Below are 16,012 nucleotides of genomic sequence, written 5' to 3' on the forward strand. Positions count from 1 at the left end.
GCTTTCTCCGTATTTCACGCCATCGGTCCCTCACACGCGTAGCCACACACAGACATACAGATACACACACAACCACATGCACCTACATAAACAGATACACAGAGGCAAAAACAAATACAGGTGCAACCACACACACACACACACAGAAGCACAGACAAATGCAGGCAAACACACACGCACACACTGTAACCTTAGGGAGCTTTTCTATAGCTTGCCCGCCCCCCCCACACACACACAAACACGTATCTGCAGTCTTGATGCCCTGAGCCCAGAGGCAGCTTGCCTAAATCAAATGTACTCCAGCAGAGTTACAGAATCCTACAGAAAAAGTTACAGAATAAACAGCCTTAGCTCTCCTCCCTGCCATCTATTCTAGCCTCTTTTGCTGAAAAAAAGGGAATGATATAATAAAAAAGAGAGATAACAAGAGAGAGAGAGAGAGAGAGAGAGAGAGAGATTGATACATTTCTATGCCTGTCTAGAATGATAGGCTCCCCTAGGGAGGACAGTAAGTAAGAGGTAAAAATACAGAGTTGGAGAAACAGGGAGGGAAGGAGTATGACAGAGACAGAGAGAGAGAGAGAGAGAGAGAGAGAGAGAGAGAGAGACAGGCACAGGCACAGGCACAGGCACAGACACAGGCACAGGCACAGACACAGACACAGACACAGACACAGACACAGATACAGACACAAGCAAGCGCTCCATTGCCAGTTCCATGCCAGTATTCCATGCTAGTTTTCCGATCAGAGCATTATGCATTTATTGAAAGCTTTCACACAGGCACATATTCCCATTAGAAAAGGTAGCTCCAGTAGCCTCTGAGCTTCCCTCCTGAGTGTGTGTGTGTGTGTTAACCCAAAGTCGTGTGTGTGTGTGTGTGTGTGTGTGTGTGTGTGTGTGTGTGTGTGTGTGTGTGTTTGTCCCAGAACGCTTTGTGCTTCTATAAAGCATGTCCTCTCTCTGCCCATCACCGCTGATGGTGCAAGTGTGTTTGTGTGTGTGACATTGAGTGTGTGTGTGTGTGTGTGTGTGTGTGTATGTGTCTCTCACTGAGGACAGGGGATAGTTGTGTGTCCACTGGAGGTTATAGTGCTGTCTCCTCTAAGCCCCTCAGTGGAGTAATGCAGCTGAAGCTGAGGTTAGCCCAGGCTGCAGGCGCTGCCAGTAGGCTGCCTCTCCGAATAGGGCCCTGCCTGGTGACACACACTGTTCTGCTTTCTCTCTCTTTCTCTGTTTTTTTTTTTGCTTTCTCTTTATCTCTTAATCTCTGCCTCTCTGTATCACTCTGTCTCCCTGTTTTTCTGTCGGTCCAGCTGTCTCCATGTCTCTCGCTCTGTCTTTTTTCTCCCTTGCTTTCTCTCTGTCTCTCTCTCTGTCTCTCTCTCTCTCTCTCTCTCTCTCTCTCTCTCAGGTCTTCTCTCCCTCCCCTCCCTGCTCTCATATAATTACTGGGGGGCATTGATTTACAGATCATTCACTTTAAATCAGCCCTGAATCAGTGGCTGTCACCGTGTCTTTGTCCTCTGCCTGAGCTATGACACTGAGCTGTGACACTGGCGCCGCTGTAAAAAGGCCACCGTTGCCCTGCCATTTCCCATCATGCACCTTTTAGTCAAAGGACAGAAAAATAATAATCTGATCTATGCACAGTGGCGACGTATTTTGTCTGCCTTACCTTGTCAAGGGGGAAGGGGGGGGGTCTGGGGTGATAGACAATGGTGCTGCTCTTTTCAAACTCTGACAAGTGAGTTCATTTTCTTTAGTCAGAGGGAAAGAATTGGGACCAATGCCTTGACACTGACACGGGGAGAGATACAAAAAATAAAAAAAAGACAGAGAACGTGCCCACGCTCAAAAGATAGCCCGGAATGTTCCAGCCAATCCAAAGTACAACCAATAGAGCCACGCTGAGGCAGTTTGAAAACTAATTTACGTTCATCCACACAGCTGTCTTGTTTCCTCACAGGCACGCACTGGTTCAGGGTGCTGACATGGAAGACGGCCCAGAAGTTTCCATTTTGTCTGGCCTCCACACAACCCTGTTGCGAAGTTGCGAAAAGTAATAAAAGTCTCTGATGCAGCTCTGCTCTGATCTGTACACGTCCAGGTGTAGCAGGTGTTGATGGAGGTGGGGGCAATTGTGTTTTTTTTCTCAGTGCTAGCTTGATGTCAGTAAGGCATCTGGGTAAACCAGCATTAGCTTGTAAAAACACAGCAAGAAAAAAAAAGATGCTGATACTGAAAAAGAGATGATTAGACACACACTAAAAAAGAATCCGAAGAGTGAATGTTGTGAGGCCAGAAGTCTCCAGGAGCCATCAAGCTGGAACCGAGCTTAGGGAGAACCTGATTTAATTAAAACTGAATTAAAGAGCATTGTTATTTTGATTAAAGACATCCCTCCCTCCACCACCTCGCTTCCTCCGCATCGCCCTGCTGAATCTGCATGGCTGCTCTCACTTCGCTGGGTTTACTTCCATGAGAGGCGGCCCCATCTGGAGCGGGTCTCTCTCTCTGATGACTCGTTAAACACAAACAGTGTTTTTTCATGAAGCGCTTCCCTTCTTTTTGGAGTTTATGTTTGGAGAGGCAACTTCAGCTCCTGCTGACACTCTGGCCCGTCTACATAGAGACTGGGCTATGCAAGTCGGCACGCTTTCTAAAATTCCCCCGACAACAAAACAGCATATTTTAACGAAAGGCGGCCTAACCCAGTCCAGGTTATGCTCAATGAGAGATCCCAAATATGTGCACAGCAACATCCTGTCTCTCCCTGTTCCTTCTGCAGGCCCATCTGCCACCACTGTCTGCCACAGGCAGCGTGGAGCCAAACGGGGCTTTGAGAGTGAAGCCACCCCAGACGAACGCGTCAGGCTCCTTCTCCAGCTGAGTTGTACCTTTCTGTCAGATGCCCACTATGGGAGAGAGAGAGAGAGAGAGAGAGAGAGAGAGAGAAAGAGAGAGAGAGAGAGAAAGAGAGAGAGAGAGAGAGGGACAGAGAGAGAGAGAGAGAGAGGGGATGGGGGGACAGAGACAGACAAACAGAGTGAATGAGAGAGAATGAAAAACTTGAGATTGAACTTGAGATGAAATTGAGAGACAGAAAGAGAGAGTGAAAAGAGAGAGAGAGAGAGTGACAGACGAGAGTATGAGAAAGTGGGAAGAGAGAGAGAGAAAAAATAGAGAACGAGAGACAGAAAGAGAGATGAGATGGAAGGACAGAGGGAGCGTTGAGGGAGAGGTGAGGGAGAGTAATGAGTGGTGCTGCATTCTGATAATCACATTAATGATTATTAGGGGGCGCTGCTGCGAGAGTAATGAGTCTGAGGGAAGAGAGAAAGGGAGAGGTAGATGGAGAGAGAGAGACAGACGGAGAGAGAGAGGGGGGAGAGGGAGAGGGAGAGAGAGAGGAGGGGAGGGAGAGAGAGAGAGAGAGAGGGGAGAGAGAAGGGAGAGGGGAGGTGGGTGGAGAGAGAGAGAGAGAGAGAGGGAGAGGGGGGGACAGGAAGAGAGAAGGGGGAGAGGAGCACTGGGTCTCTCTCTGCTCCTCCTGGAGCTCCATCTGTCACCGCTGTCTGCTACGGGCACAGTTGGGCCAAATGGGGCCACGAGATCCAGCCCAGCCCTCAGGAGAGCTCCAGACTGCATCAGAAAGAGAGGGTGGGAGAGAGTGAGAGAGCGAGGGAGCAAGAGAGAGAGAGAGAGAGAGAGAGAGAGAGAGAGAGAGAGAAATGGTATGAGCCAGACAACGAGAAAAGAGAGAGAGAACACAGGCTGAAAGATAGGGAGATAGAATGAGAAGAGAGAGAGTGAGTGAGAGAGAAAGATAAAGACTATATGTGTGTTTATGACAGTGAGGAAGGAGAGAGCAAATGATACAGAGAGAGAGGGGGGGGGGGATGGTTTAAAATATTAATTCACAAAATAAACTTGAAGTGGGAGACAGCAGGGTAGGTGGGGTGAGAGACAGGGAGAGAATGAGGGATAGAGAGACCGGAACGGAGAGAGATAGCAGGAGAATGATGGGGAGCAAGGCTGATTTAACCTTACGGGGGCGCGGGAGGGGTGCATAATTCAGACTGAAAGGACGTTGTGTATTCCTCTCAGGCAATGGCGGTAAAATGGTAAGCGAGATCAGCACCAAGGCCGACCCACTTAAACCTTTAGTGGGATGATAACCCCTGTAGCTGCGTCTTGAACAAACAGAGGCGTGGCTCTATAAATGCCAAACAAGCCCCCGGTGATGCCCGGATCTCCCGCGAGCCGGGCCAGCTAAAGGCCAGCGGCACCGGCAGCCAGAGAGCCGGAGCGGTCACTCCCCCTGACAGGTGTGAGATTTATGAACAGGACGCGCTGTCACTTCTCATTGATGGCCGGTACGAGGAATAAGCGATGACCTCAAAGAGACTGCGACAGCTTCCCGCGCGGAGCCCGACATCCCACCATGTCCGTGGCTTTGTTAGTGCCAGTAGATGTTTTGTTTTCCATAGCGTGCATGTTGTTCAGGACTTTCTGAGGGGACCACTCTATTAGATTATTCTATTTCATTACCTGAATGAGAAAAAAGATTTTCATCTCTGTCGGTTATGTCTATCTTTATCTTTGGTCTCCTCGTGTATTTAATAACACACAAGACATGATGTTATATTCCTTCATGAGTAGGACACACTGTTGCTCGTCATTGATGACTGCGATGAGAAATAGGTGCTCACCCCAAAGAGACTGCAGCAGCTCCCCATTAAGAGCCTGACCTTTGACCTCTGGAGCAGCTGACTGTTCTGTGTTTTCCATTATCCGTGAATGTTGCTCATTGCTCATGGCCGACAGAAATAACCACTCAATTGGTTTTTTTTTTTGTCAGAGTTTCATGGCATTACCTGGCTGGAAAAGATGCTTATTTTTGTTTCTTAATTTATCTCTGCTCTCCATAGTTATATAATAGTACCCAAGATACAATGTTAAATTCCGTGTCCGTGTGCCAATACTTGTGGGCGGGAGAGACACACAAAGGCCAGGTGTTGCTACTTCATATGCGTATCCGTACACCTGAAGATAAACGTATCTGTGCTCTGTGCCATCTGCATCTACAGTTTCATACAAGGTCTCCCAAATGCACCAACAAAGATATTTGCACCTAATCCTACTGGGATGACTTTACATTATTGTGTGCAGTAATAAGGTATGGCACCAACGTTCTATCCTCCGCTCTTCTGTTGTGCTCGTGGACTAACTAAAGCACACCCTGCTGCACGTGTCCACATAAAACGGCCCCCTGTTCAGCTCGTCCCTCCATCCTCCTCATTCAGCAGGGAAACAAACATACAGGCAGAGGCCAGGTGGCCGTCTGAACATGTCGTTTTCCCCATAAATCAAACTGCCATCCAGTTTATCAATAACAAGTCAATCAGCGGCCACGGAGAGATGAGGGTCTCCCGGGGTCGGCGCTTGTTTGTCAGGGAGACATCTGCAGCTCGGCGCCCCTGCATGGCTGCCACAGCACACAGTCTGCTGCTAGCGCTACCGCTATCAAAGATGGCAGACAAGGAGTCCAACAGAGTATACCTATAAGTACACCAAAGCTTGTTTGGGGTTTTATTTGATGAATGAGAAACATAACACACACTGAAGACAAACGCAAGATCTCTACAGATCTCTAAAATCTCTGTGTGTGGACATGAGCTGGATAGTTCAGGTTTACAGTGTAGATGCTGTGTGTGAACATGGCTTTTTTTTGGTAAAAAATCGGTTTGTTGTTATCGGTATGTAGGTGCTTATTGTATGCATTTGTATATGTGTGTTTGTGTGTGTTGTGGTGTGGTGTGGTGTGGTGTGGTGTGGTGTGGTGTGGTGTGTACATTTTGAGGTGTTGAAAGGCAAAAGTAAACGGGAACAAGTTCTGTGAAGAACTTTAGTGATTGCTATAGAGGAGGGCACCCTGGTGCAGCTCGGAGTCAACAGGGTCAATCGAATTTCATGATGCCCTTTTTCGCACCTAAACATGTGGACACAAACAAGGCTATATCCGCCCTGGTGCTTCCCCGAGGCAATTACACACGGCAGGCATCACCAGTGGGCCTCCCATCCTTAGCAGCCCTCACATCTTCAGGGGTCAGTAGTTTATAGGTTACTTAGGTTGTGTCCAAGGAGACAACTAAATAGATTATATAGAGACCACCACACACACATACATACACACACACACACACACACACAAACGCGCGCACACACACACACAGCCACCCCCTGGTGATGCAACAAGTGCTTAGCCCCCTCAGTAAACACCAAGTGAAATGCAAGGTTAGGTCTCCAAAACATGTGGTGAACAGTCTGAAGAGTTGAAAAAGAAACAATTCAAACAGTGAGCCTGACTGATTGTCTGAGTTGCCATCCTGCCTTCGGTCCGTTCGCATTCCTGCTGTGGTGGACAGAAATACAAAACACCCCCCCCCAAAAAAACAGCCCTTATCTCCCCCATCTTTAATTTGCTCCAAATTACAGTGTTGTTTATTATTTTCACAGTTAATGTATTATTATTAGCATTGCACATTACGGGCACATTTATCTAAGCGTATGAATGGCCTTTGAGGCCGTCTTACCTCCCACCACTCCCAGAAACTAATAAACAAATAAAATCAACACGAAGAAGGCGTTTGTAAAAAGCTTTGGCTGCTATTAATCCTGGTTGCTGGGACGTGGTCTGTGGGTGTTTGGGGGAGGTTTGAAGGAATGCACGCAGTCTCTTGCTGTGTATCTAATGACTTGGCTGACAAATCCAGCGGCAGCAGCTTGCGGTCCCGTTACCAGGCGATGAGATTAATCCCGGGGATGAATCCAAACCCAGCGATCTTCAGCAAATATGCTGACTATCTGCAGAGACACGATATCAAATAATGCACTCTAATTACCGCGGCAACAAGAAGACAATTCCAAGAAAAGCAAAGACGGAGCCCTTGTGAATTCAATTTTCCTCACCCTGCCAGAACCAAAGCTTAGTGTCAATAATAATCAACAGCCCTCCATATTGATGTCTGTGGGCTGCCAATCAAAACTGAGTTTTTATTCTCTTGTGTCGGGGTTCATTTTTAGTGTAGTTTGACGCCGCCTGTAAAAGCTGGCACATTCCTATGTTGTAGCTTCAGTGGTCCATAGTAGACTGCATGAACCAGTTCTGGACTAAATGCACTTAGTGCCACTAAGCTGATGTTGATTCAGTGGTTAAGAAGTAAACCATGTCACCCTAGCTCCGTTCCACTAACAGTTGAACTTTTGATGGGCCATCATAGGCAGTCAACAACTCATGATTTCTCGATGCTTTGTTGACAATGGGGAATACAGGTAAGGTTACAGGGTTACCATATCACCCCTACTGCACTCCACAGTCAAACTTTATTTTGATGGGCCATCACAAGCAATTACTAATTTCATGATTTATTATTTTTTGTGAGGAATAAAGATGAAATCACACCTGGAACCAAGACTTGAGATTAAGATCAGATAATGATCAGCAGTGGTTGACAGTTAGCTGACAGGTAATTGTAAATGAATTTACAGTTAAGAGTTTATTGAATAAAAGTTTGTTAAATTGCGATATAATTTGGTGACTGTGACATATTGGGTTATAAAAATAAATGTTATCCCATAAAATTTTATCCTCAGGCTCTGGGCTCTATAAAGTGTCTTGAGACAATTTTATTGTTTTGGCACTCTATAAATAAAATTGAATTGAATCAAATCGAATTATTTACTTGTAAAACAACATGAAACTGACGGTAAAATGGAAGCAGTGTGTATTTACATCTGTGTCTGTAGATGCGGTGGGAATCTATCTCTCACAGACCCCAGTCTCGCTCCCTGTGCACCAGTTCCAAAGCACTTTATAAATAGAAGCGGTTCCTTGTAGGTCAAATACAACTGGTCAACAGGACCCATCAAAAGCAAGGAGGGATTTTTTGAGTACTTTGCTCTGTGCAAGTAAACAAGCTGTTTGGGTTGTTTGGTGTCTGGGTGTTGGAATTGGATCTCCATGGCGTACAGCACCTGGTGATGAAGAACGATCTGGGGATAGGGAGGGAGGGTAGACTCCAGCTGGTGAACAACATGAGATATTGGTGTTTGTGTGCAGATGTTTGTGTGTATGTCGTATGCGACTTATTCTGTGGGTATGTAAATGTGTGCCAGATCAGAAGGAGTAGAGTGGAGTGTTAGTGTGAGTCCCGAAGAGGAAGAAGAAGAATCAATATGTGTGCTTAAGCAAGAGTAAAATGCACTCTTTGTGTGTTTAAAGGGCTTTTAGTTTGAAAGAGTGAACAAGTGTGTGAGTGTCAGTTAATCTAATGTGTGTGTGTATGTGTGTGTGTGTGGTGGTAGTGTTATGTGGTGATGGGTTGGGTGGGGTGGTGGTGGTGGTGGGGGGGGGGGAGTGGTGGTTGCTTTATCATCCCTTCTCATCTAGCTCTCAGGTGCAGGGGCTTGTCTGTTGAGGACTCCCCACATGTGGGGGTATAAATATGGCTGTCTAACTCCTATGGAGCGACACAATCCTTTGAGGAGAAGCCAAGCCAAGATCCAAGCTGCGAGAGCTCAGGAGGAGAAAAGCACTCACCCTCACTCCCTCCCTCGCTCACTTGCTGGGTTTAAAGGCCCCTGGGCCCCCAAGCGGAAAAGCCCCCTAGGGATCCAAGCCAGCTGAGACTGAAAAAACAAGGTGAGCCCAGCTGACTGACTGACAGACACACTCAGTGACTCAGTGACTCAGAGAGGCATATAGACTCTGGTATACAGAGGAGAAAGGAGACCCTATGAAGAGGAGGCAAGAACAGAATAGTAGTATGCAGCGATAGATAGATAGATAGATAGATAGATAGATAGATAGGCAGATAGGCAGATAGATAGAAAGGCAGATAGATATAAGGATAGAGAGAGATACAGGCAGAAAGATGTAGGACAAAATAAAGAGAGAGAGAGTTGGTAGACTGTGAAAAGCAAGTGGGAGTGAGGATCAGACACAGGCACATAGAGGAGAGGGAGAATGCCATCATGTGTCCTACATGGACCTGCCATGGTAAGCATGCAATGTTTTCTTCTCTGATGCTTCCAGTGATGGTGCTCTGGGGTTGTGTGGCTCTAAGAGACTGTGGTTAAACTTTTCTTTTCATTAACCCTTTACTTAACCCTTCAGTAGGTACCGTCACCGTGTGTTTAGAATGTTGTGGAATATACGTTCTAAAGAATATCTGGGTCTGTTGAACTTAACATGGATTTTTATTCATGGAATCTTACATTGTTGATTTATTAGAATGTTCAAAACTGCCCTGCTTAAGGGTTAAATTAGGATGTTGAATGTGTGAAAACAGCAACAATAGACTCATTTATTCTTTAAGACAGTGTTTTTTAACCACCAAGCTAGTACTGATTTGTGTGAAAAAAATCAGCAGTCAACAACTCAACAGTCACATCAATCCAACAGCTACAGCAGTTATATTGGACTTTGCTCATCTCTAATTGCCTAATTTTTAAAAACCTTCGCCATGGATTTGGGCTCATTTCCATCCCCCTCAATCGATACGTATAAATCAAGTTTTGTGTTTGTGTTCTTTTTTTCTTGCACTTTAAATGTCAGTCTTAAACTTCCCAATACGTGTGATTGACAGCCCCCAAAGGGAAGGAGGTGTCTACTTTGCAAATATGCAGTGTCCATGAAAACAAAGTAGTGGAGAGAGAGGGAGAGAGAGAGAAAAAAGAGGCAGTTAGTCCTAGTCCAAGAGAAGGAGAGCTGAGGGAGAGAGATGAGATGAAGTTTTTAGCAGTGGATCGATTCCTGAATGCCTGTCTCATGCATTTTACAGAGGACCTAAATGCCACTTAAGGCATAATGCTGCCCTGTGGGTTCAGCTCAAGCTTCTCGATTCTGAGCGGGGATTTTCAGGCCTCTCCATGAGGCATTCCAGAGGACTTAGACTAATCTATACGATTGTGTCATGGGTCTGGCACTAAAATGCTATTGAAATGCTTTTTGGGAAAATGGAGGCTTTAGATTTTGTTTTTGTGGCCAGCAAGTCTTTCATCATTTTATGAATGGCTAAACTTAATCTCTTACGCCTTGCCCTTTCTCTCTGCTGCGCAGTACTTGAGGCCCGGCTGACATCATGGAGTCTCGGGCAGACATCCCCAGGTACTCCATGCCAGATGAGGTGCAGCACACGTACTCCAAGTTCTCGGACTGGAAGTTCAAGTTGTTCCGGGTCAGGTCCATGGAGAAAGTGCCCCTGCCCAGTGAGCCCTCCCCAAACGTGGTTCCCTCGAAGCCCCCGGGGGAAGTGGGAGATGTAGGTCCGGGGCATCCAGGCAGCCTCATGAGGCTCTGCCTCGGGGGCAAGAGCAAGGAGAATGTGGAGGCCAACAGCCAGCGCGTGGACCAGAAGCTGCAGGAGATTGACACTCACATGAGCTGCCTCAAGTAAGCACAGCTCTCACTCTCATTTTTTCCCTTCTCTCTCTCTCTCTCTCTCTCTCTCTCTCTCTCTCTCTCTCTAGTCTATTAAATATGAGCCGTGTCAGTCTGTCTCCGGCCATATTGGAGTTGACAGCCTGTGAGACACTAAAGTGGCTCGATCAATCTCTCCCTGTCTGTAGGAGTTTGTGCCGCCTTTGTGGGATGTCACTGCACAAAGCCAAGGGGCCTGAGCACGAGGCCCAGGGTGCGTTGGATGAGGGCAGCCGTCTCTCCCTGCGCAGGATGGGCTGCAAGGCCCAGGGCTGGCCCGACGTCATCCTCAAGGTCTTCAAGGTGGACGTGACGGCCGACATGGAGACCGTGCACCCCCAGACCTTCTGCCACCGCTGCTGGATGGCAGCCATTAGGGGGGGCGGCTTCTGCTCCTTCGTCCCAACCAAGGTGCCCGAGTGGCGGCCTCACACCTCGGGATGTCCGCTCTGCTTCCCCACGAGGCCCTCGGCCTACCAGCGCAAAGGGCGCAAGCGCGCCAAAGCCCTCCGGAGGGCCCCATCTCTGGCCAAGAGGAGGAAGTGGGAGGCCCAGGGCTCCGCTGCTGGCGTCGGGGGCAAGAGGATGCTGAGGGCCTTGGTGGACCAGCAGCAGCAGGGACCCGTGAGCAGGAGCAGAGTGAAGCCCGGTGCACAGAGAGCCCTTTGGGTGAAGAACATCACCCTCTGCCAGAAAGAGCACCTAAGTGCCAAGCTGCTGCCCGCCGACCTCCCTGCCGACTTCCTTTGCGCCGTCACGTGCCAGGTGTGCGACCATCTGCTGAGCGACCCAGTCCAGTCCCCCTGCAGACACCTCTTCTGCCGCGGCTGCATCCTCAAGTACAGCCGGGCACTGGGCACCCAGTGTCCTGCCTGCTCCCTGCCCTTCCAGCCCACAGACCTCAAGAGTCCACCCAAGACCTTCCTGGCGGTGCTGCAGTCCCTGTCCCTGCTGTGCCCCAGGGAGGACTGTGGGGAGCGGGTCAGGATGGACTCCTTCAGGGCACACTGCCTGGACCACCTCCAGCAGAGGCAGCCGGAAAAGGACGACCCGCTGGGCCTCCACACAGACAGGGAGCTGGACAGGTACCTGCCGGTGAACAAGGGCGGCCGCCCACGTCAGCACCTGCTCTCCCTCACCAGGCGTGCGCAGAAGCACCGGCTCAAGGAGCTGAAGAACCATGTGCGGGCGTTCGCCGACAAAGAGGAAGGGGGGGACACCAAGTCCGTCTGCCTGACACTCTTCCTCCTGGCTCTCAGGGCGGGGAACGAACACAAACAGGCGGATGAGCTGGAGGCCACGATGCAAGGTAAAGTACCACTTCTGTGGCATCAGTGCTGCTTTCTTGCTCTTAACCCTAGTCCTCCCAGGCACTTTGAAGGCAGTTTGACACGCCTTGACATTTTTATATTTATGCCCTATCTTCATAAGCAGTTTCAACTTCAATTCAATTCAGTTCAATTGTATTGATTTATATAGTGCCGTTAACAATAGATATAGTCTCAAAGCGCTTTACAGAGTCCAAGGCCTGTTCTGGCTACACTGAGCTCTGCCATTTAAAGCTGCAGATGTGCCCTGCTTCATCTGGAAACAAGGGAAAATGGGTCCATAAAAGACATTATTATGTGTAGTAGTGTGGCAGACAGAAATATAGACAGAGTGGAGAAACCTAATTATACATTCATTCAGCAGAAGAAAGCGAGCAGCAAACTGTACATGTGGCAGTGTTAGGAACCACCTTTGGGCAATGTCACACAGAGACATTGGAGCCACGTGGAACCGCATCATTCATTTAAAGTCGCATTTCCAACTGAGTTCCTGCCAGATTTTTCCGTAGCATTCAATAATGCACACGGACTCCACAAACATTCATACATAATTTACTTGTGACCATTACATTTTCAAGAAATAATTTGTGAGCTTTCATGGCATATGCTACATAAAAATGAAATTAAGTGTGGTGCGTGTGTGCATGTGTTTTTTCTTATTTCTTATTTTTGTGAGCAGTAGAGAGAGATGGCCATAAAATTTAAACAGTGCTGTCACCTTCTCTCTCCCTCTGTGTCACTCTGATTCACAATAACAGCCCTTGTCAAGAGCCTGTTAGGCTGAAAACAACAGCGCCCGCTCTTGTATCTGTAAATGACACAGGCGTCAGCATCCAGCGCTCTGGGGAATTGGGCCCAGCTGGTGTCTGTTTTCATCATCAGCCAATAGATCAGTTCTGTCAGCTTTGCCGATTCACCCCTCATCCTGTTATACCAGTAATGATCATTACAAATGTAACACTGTGTTTCGGACATTCTCCGAGCTGCTGGCATCACCAGAACATTGGATAATTTACACAGATATGCAGTGTGTATGCATACATTTAAATGGAACACATACACATACACACACATACACACACATACACACACACACACACACACACACACACACACACACACACACACACACACACTCTCACAAAACACACACAAACACAAACACCTAGAAACACTCACAAATATACACACACACACACACACGCACACACACACACACACACACACACACACACACACACACACAAACACACACACACACACACACACACACACACACACACACACACACACACACACACACACACACACACACAGACATTCATACTCACATTCACATACATATACACACACTCACCCACCTGCACTCTGATGTCTTTCATCCCCCATGTCTTGCTTTCTCACCCAGCATGGTCTTTGTTTCCCTGTCTCTCTTTATCTCCACAGGCAGGGGGTATGGTTTGCATCCCGCTGTGTGCCTCGCCATCAGGGTCAACACCTTCCTCAGCTGCAGCCAGTACCACAAGATGTACCGCACCGTCAAGGCCACCAGTGGGCGCCAGATCTTCCAGCCCCTGCACACCCTGCGTGCAGCGGAGAAGGAGCTGCTGCCCGGCTTTCACCCCTTCGAGTGGCAGCCGGCCCTGAAGGGCGTGTCCAGCAGCTGGGACCTGGGCATCCTGGACGGGCTCTCGGGCTGGACCAGCTCGGTGGAGGACATCCCCGCGGACACCATCGCCCGCCGCTTCCGCTACGACGTGGCCCTGGTGTCGGCGCTGAAGGACATGGAGGAGGACATCATGGAGGGTCTGAAGGAGCACGGCCTGGAAGATAGCTCTGTGACCGGGTTCAGCGTCACCATCAAGGAGTCCTGCGACGGCATGGGCGACGTGAGTGAGAAGCACGGCAACGGCCCGCCGGTACCCGAGAAGGCCGTGCGCTTCTCCTTCACCGTCATGTCGGTGTCCGTGCAGGTGGAGGGGGAGGAGGCCGGCGTGCTCATCTTCCATGAGATGAAGCCCAACTCGGAGCTCTCCTGCAAGCCGCTGTGCCTGATGCTCGTGGACGAGTCGGACCACGAGACGCTGACGGCCATCTTGGGGCCAGTGGTGGCCGAGCGCAACGCCATGAAGGAGAGCCGGCTCATCCTGTCGTTGGGCGGTATGATGCGTTCCTTCCGCTTCCACTTCCGCGGAACGGGCTACGACGAGAAGATGGTGCGTGAGATGGAGGGGCTGGAGGCGTCCGGCTCCACCTACATCTGCACGCTGTGCGACTCCACCCGCTCCGAGGCCTCGCACAACATGGTGCTGCACAGCATCACGCGCAGCCACCAGGAGAACCTGGAGCGCTACGAGCTGTGGCGCTCCAACCCATTCTCCGAGTCGGCGGACGAGCTGCGCGACCGCGTCAAGGGTGTCTCTGCCAAGCCCTTCATGGAGACGACGCCCACGCTGGATGCGCTGCACTGCGACATCGGCAACGCCACCGAGTTCTACAAGATATTCCAGGACGAGATTGGCGAGATGCACGCGCGCGGCGACAACCCGCCGAGCCGCGAGGAACGGCGTCGGTGGCGCGCGACGCTCGACAAGCAGCTGCGCAAGAAGATGAAGCTGAAGCCGGTGATGCGCATGAATGGCAACTACGCCCGGCGGCTGATGACGGCGGAGGCGGCGGAGGTGGTGTGCGAGCTGGTGCGCTCGGACGAGCGGCGGCAGGCGCTGCGGGAGCTCGTGGAGCTCTACATGCAGATGAAGCCGGTGTGGCGCTCCACGTTTCCCGCCCGGGAATGCCCCGACCAGCTGTGCCAGTACAGCTTCAACTCGCAACGCTTCGCAGAGCTGCTCTCCACCACCTTCAAGTACCGCTACGATGGCAAGATCACCAACTACCTGCACAAGACGCTGGCTCACGTGCCGGAGATCGTGGAGAGGGATGGCTCAATCGGCGCCTGGGCCAGCGAGGGCAACGAGTCCGGTAACAAGCTCTTCCGACGCTTCCGCAAGATGCACGCACGCCAGTCCAAGAGCTTCGAGCTGGAGGACGTGCTGAAGCACCACTGGCTCTATACTTCCAAATATCTGCAGAAGTTTATGGAGGCCCATAAGAACTCGGCCAAGGCCTTACAGGCCACCATCAACCCAGAGGAGATTGTGGATGACAGTGATATGTTACTGGAGACTCCAGACTTCTGAGAGACTGTGTAATAATGAAAGATGTAGCAGTTACGAAAGGGCCTTAAGTCAGTTGACTTTTAGTGCCATTGTGGATTTTTACTGGCAATTTGTGAATTGGGTTCATATGATTTTTTCTGTCGTGATATTTTTTGCTCTGTTTTCGTCACGTGACCAATTAATTTCAGACATTTAAATACTTCAGTAGAACACACTGCTTTTAAAAAAAATGAACGATGATGATAAACATCATATTTTATTCGGAAGTTCCAGACGGTTTAGATAACTTCCTTTGTGTTACAATGAGGGACGTCCACTGCTCTCTCTATTTGTGTTTGTAATACAAAATAAATTGCCTTATGGTGAAGGTTGGGTCAGAAGGGAATAGACTGCCTTTTTTCCCTCAGCTTTTAAGAAGAGGGGTTTGAGACTTTTATCTTTGGCCCCACATGAAATATGAGAGAGTTTATTGTATTGCAAGGTTATGACACATTCATGAATTTATACAAAAGGATTATTTATGGAAACAGATGAAACTGCTGTAAGTCACTGGGAGGAAATTGTGTTAAAGGAGCCCACGTTTATGATAGCTGTATTAATTTATCACTCGGGGCTGAGGCAAAATGGAATTAGGGAAACTCAAATTGTCTCAGTTTTGAGAGTGCTGGGGAGAAGGATTGCTTTAGAGCTATATATCTGGCTCCTGGGGTAAAACAATAGGGCATGGATGACTGAAATACCCTTATATATTTCCACTCCCCGGCACAGTGCACAAGAGTGGCAACAATTCTACCTCCATTTCAGAATAAAAGGACACATTGACCTTCTACTAAATCACAGCAAAGGAAGGCCCCAGACTACAATTGCCCCACAAAGCCTGAGGAAGCACTTAGCTTTGCAGGGAAGGCTACTTCCTGAGTGGCACTGATGCTGTCTCAAATATCGACACTAGAACTGGCACTGCACCAAACTGCACAGGCTCATCTTCGGAGTTGCCTTAGCTTAACACCTCTCTACCTTGT

At 49.0% G+C, this 16,012-nt stretch overlaps 1 protein-coding gene across 1 annotated transcript; it reads left to right on the forward strand.

The window, feature by feature from the left end:
• The first annotated feature begins 10,131 nt into the window (after positions 1–10,131).
• Positions 10,132–15,945, forward strand: rag1 (recombination activating 1). The gene is made up of 3 exons (XM_012828119.2): positions 10,132–10,459; positions 10,636–11,795; positions 13,261–15,945. The coding sequence occupies exons 1-3, from the start codon at positions 10,149–10,151 to the stop codon at positions 15,009–15,011; spliced, it is 3,222 nt and encodes a 1,073-aa protein (XP_012683573.2). The 5' UTR covers positions 10,132–10,148; the 3' UTR covers positions 15,012–15,945.
• The last annotated feature ends 67 nt before the right edge of the window (positions 15,946–16,012 follow it).

The sequence above is a fragment of the Clupea harengus genome, chromosome 3 (assembly GCF_900700415.2).
Source record: "Clupea harengus chromosome 3, Ch_v2.0.2, whole genome shotgun sequence".
Classification (NCBI taxonomy): Eukaryota; Metazoa; Chordata; class Actinopteri; order Clupeiformes; family Clupeidae; genus Clupea; species Clupea harengus.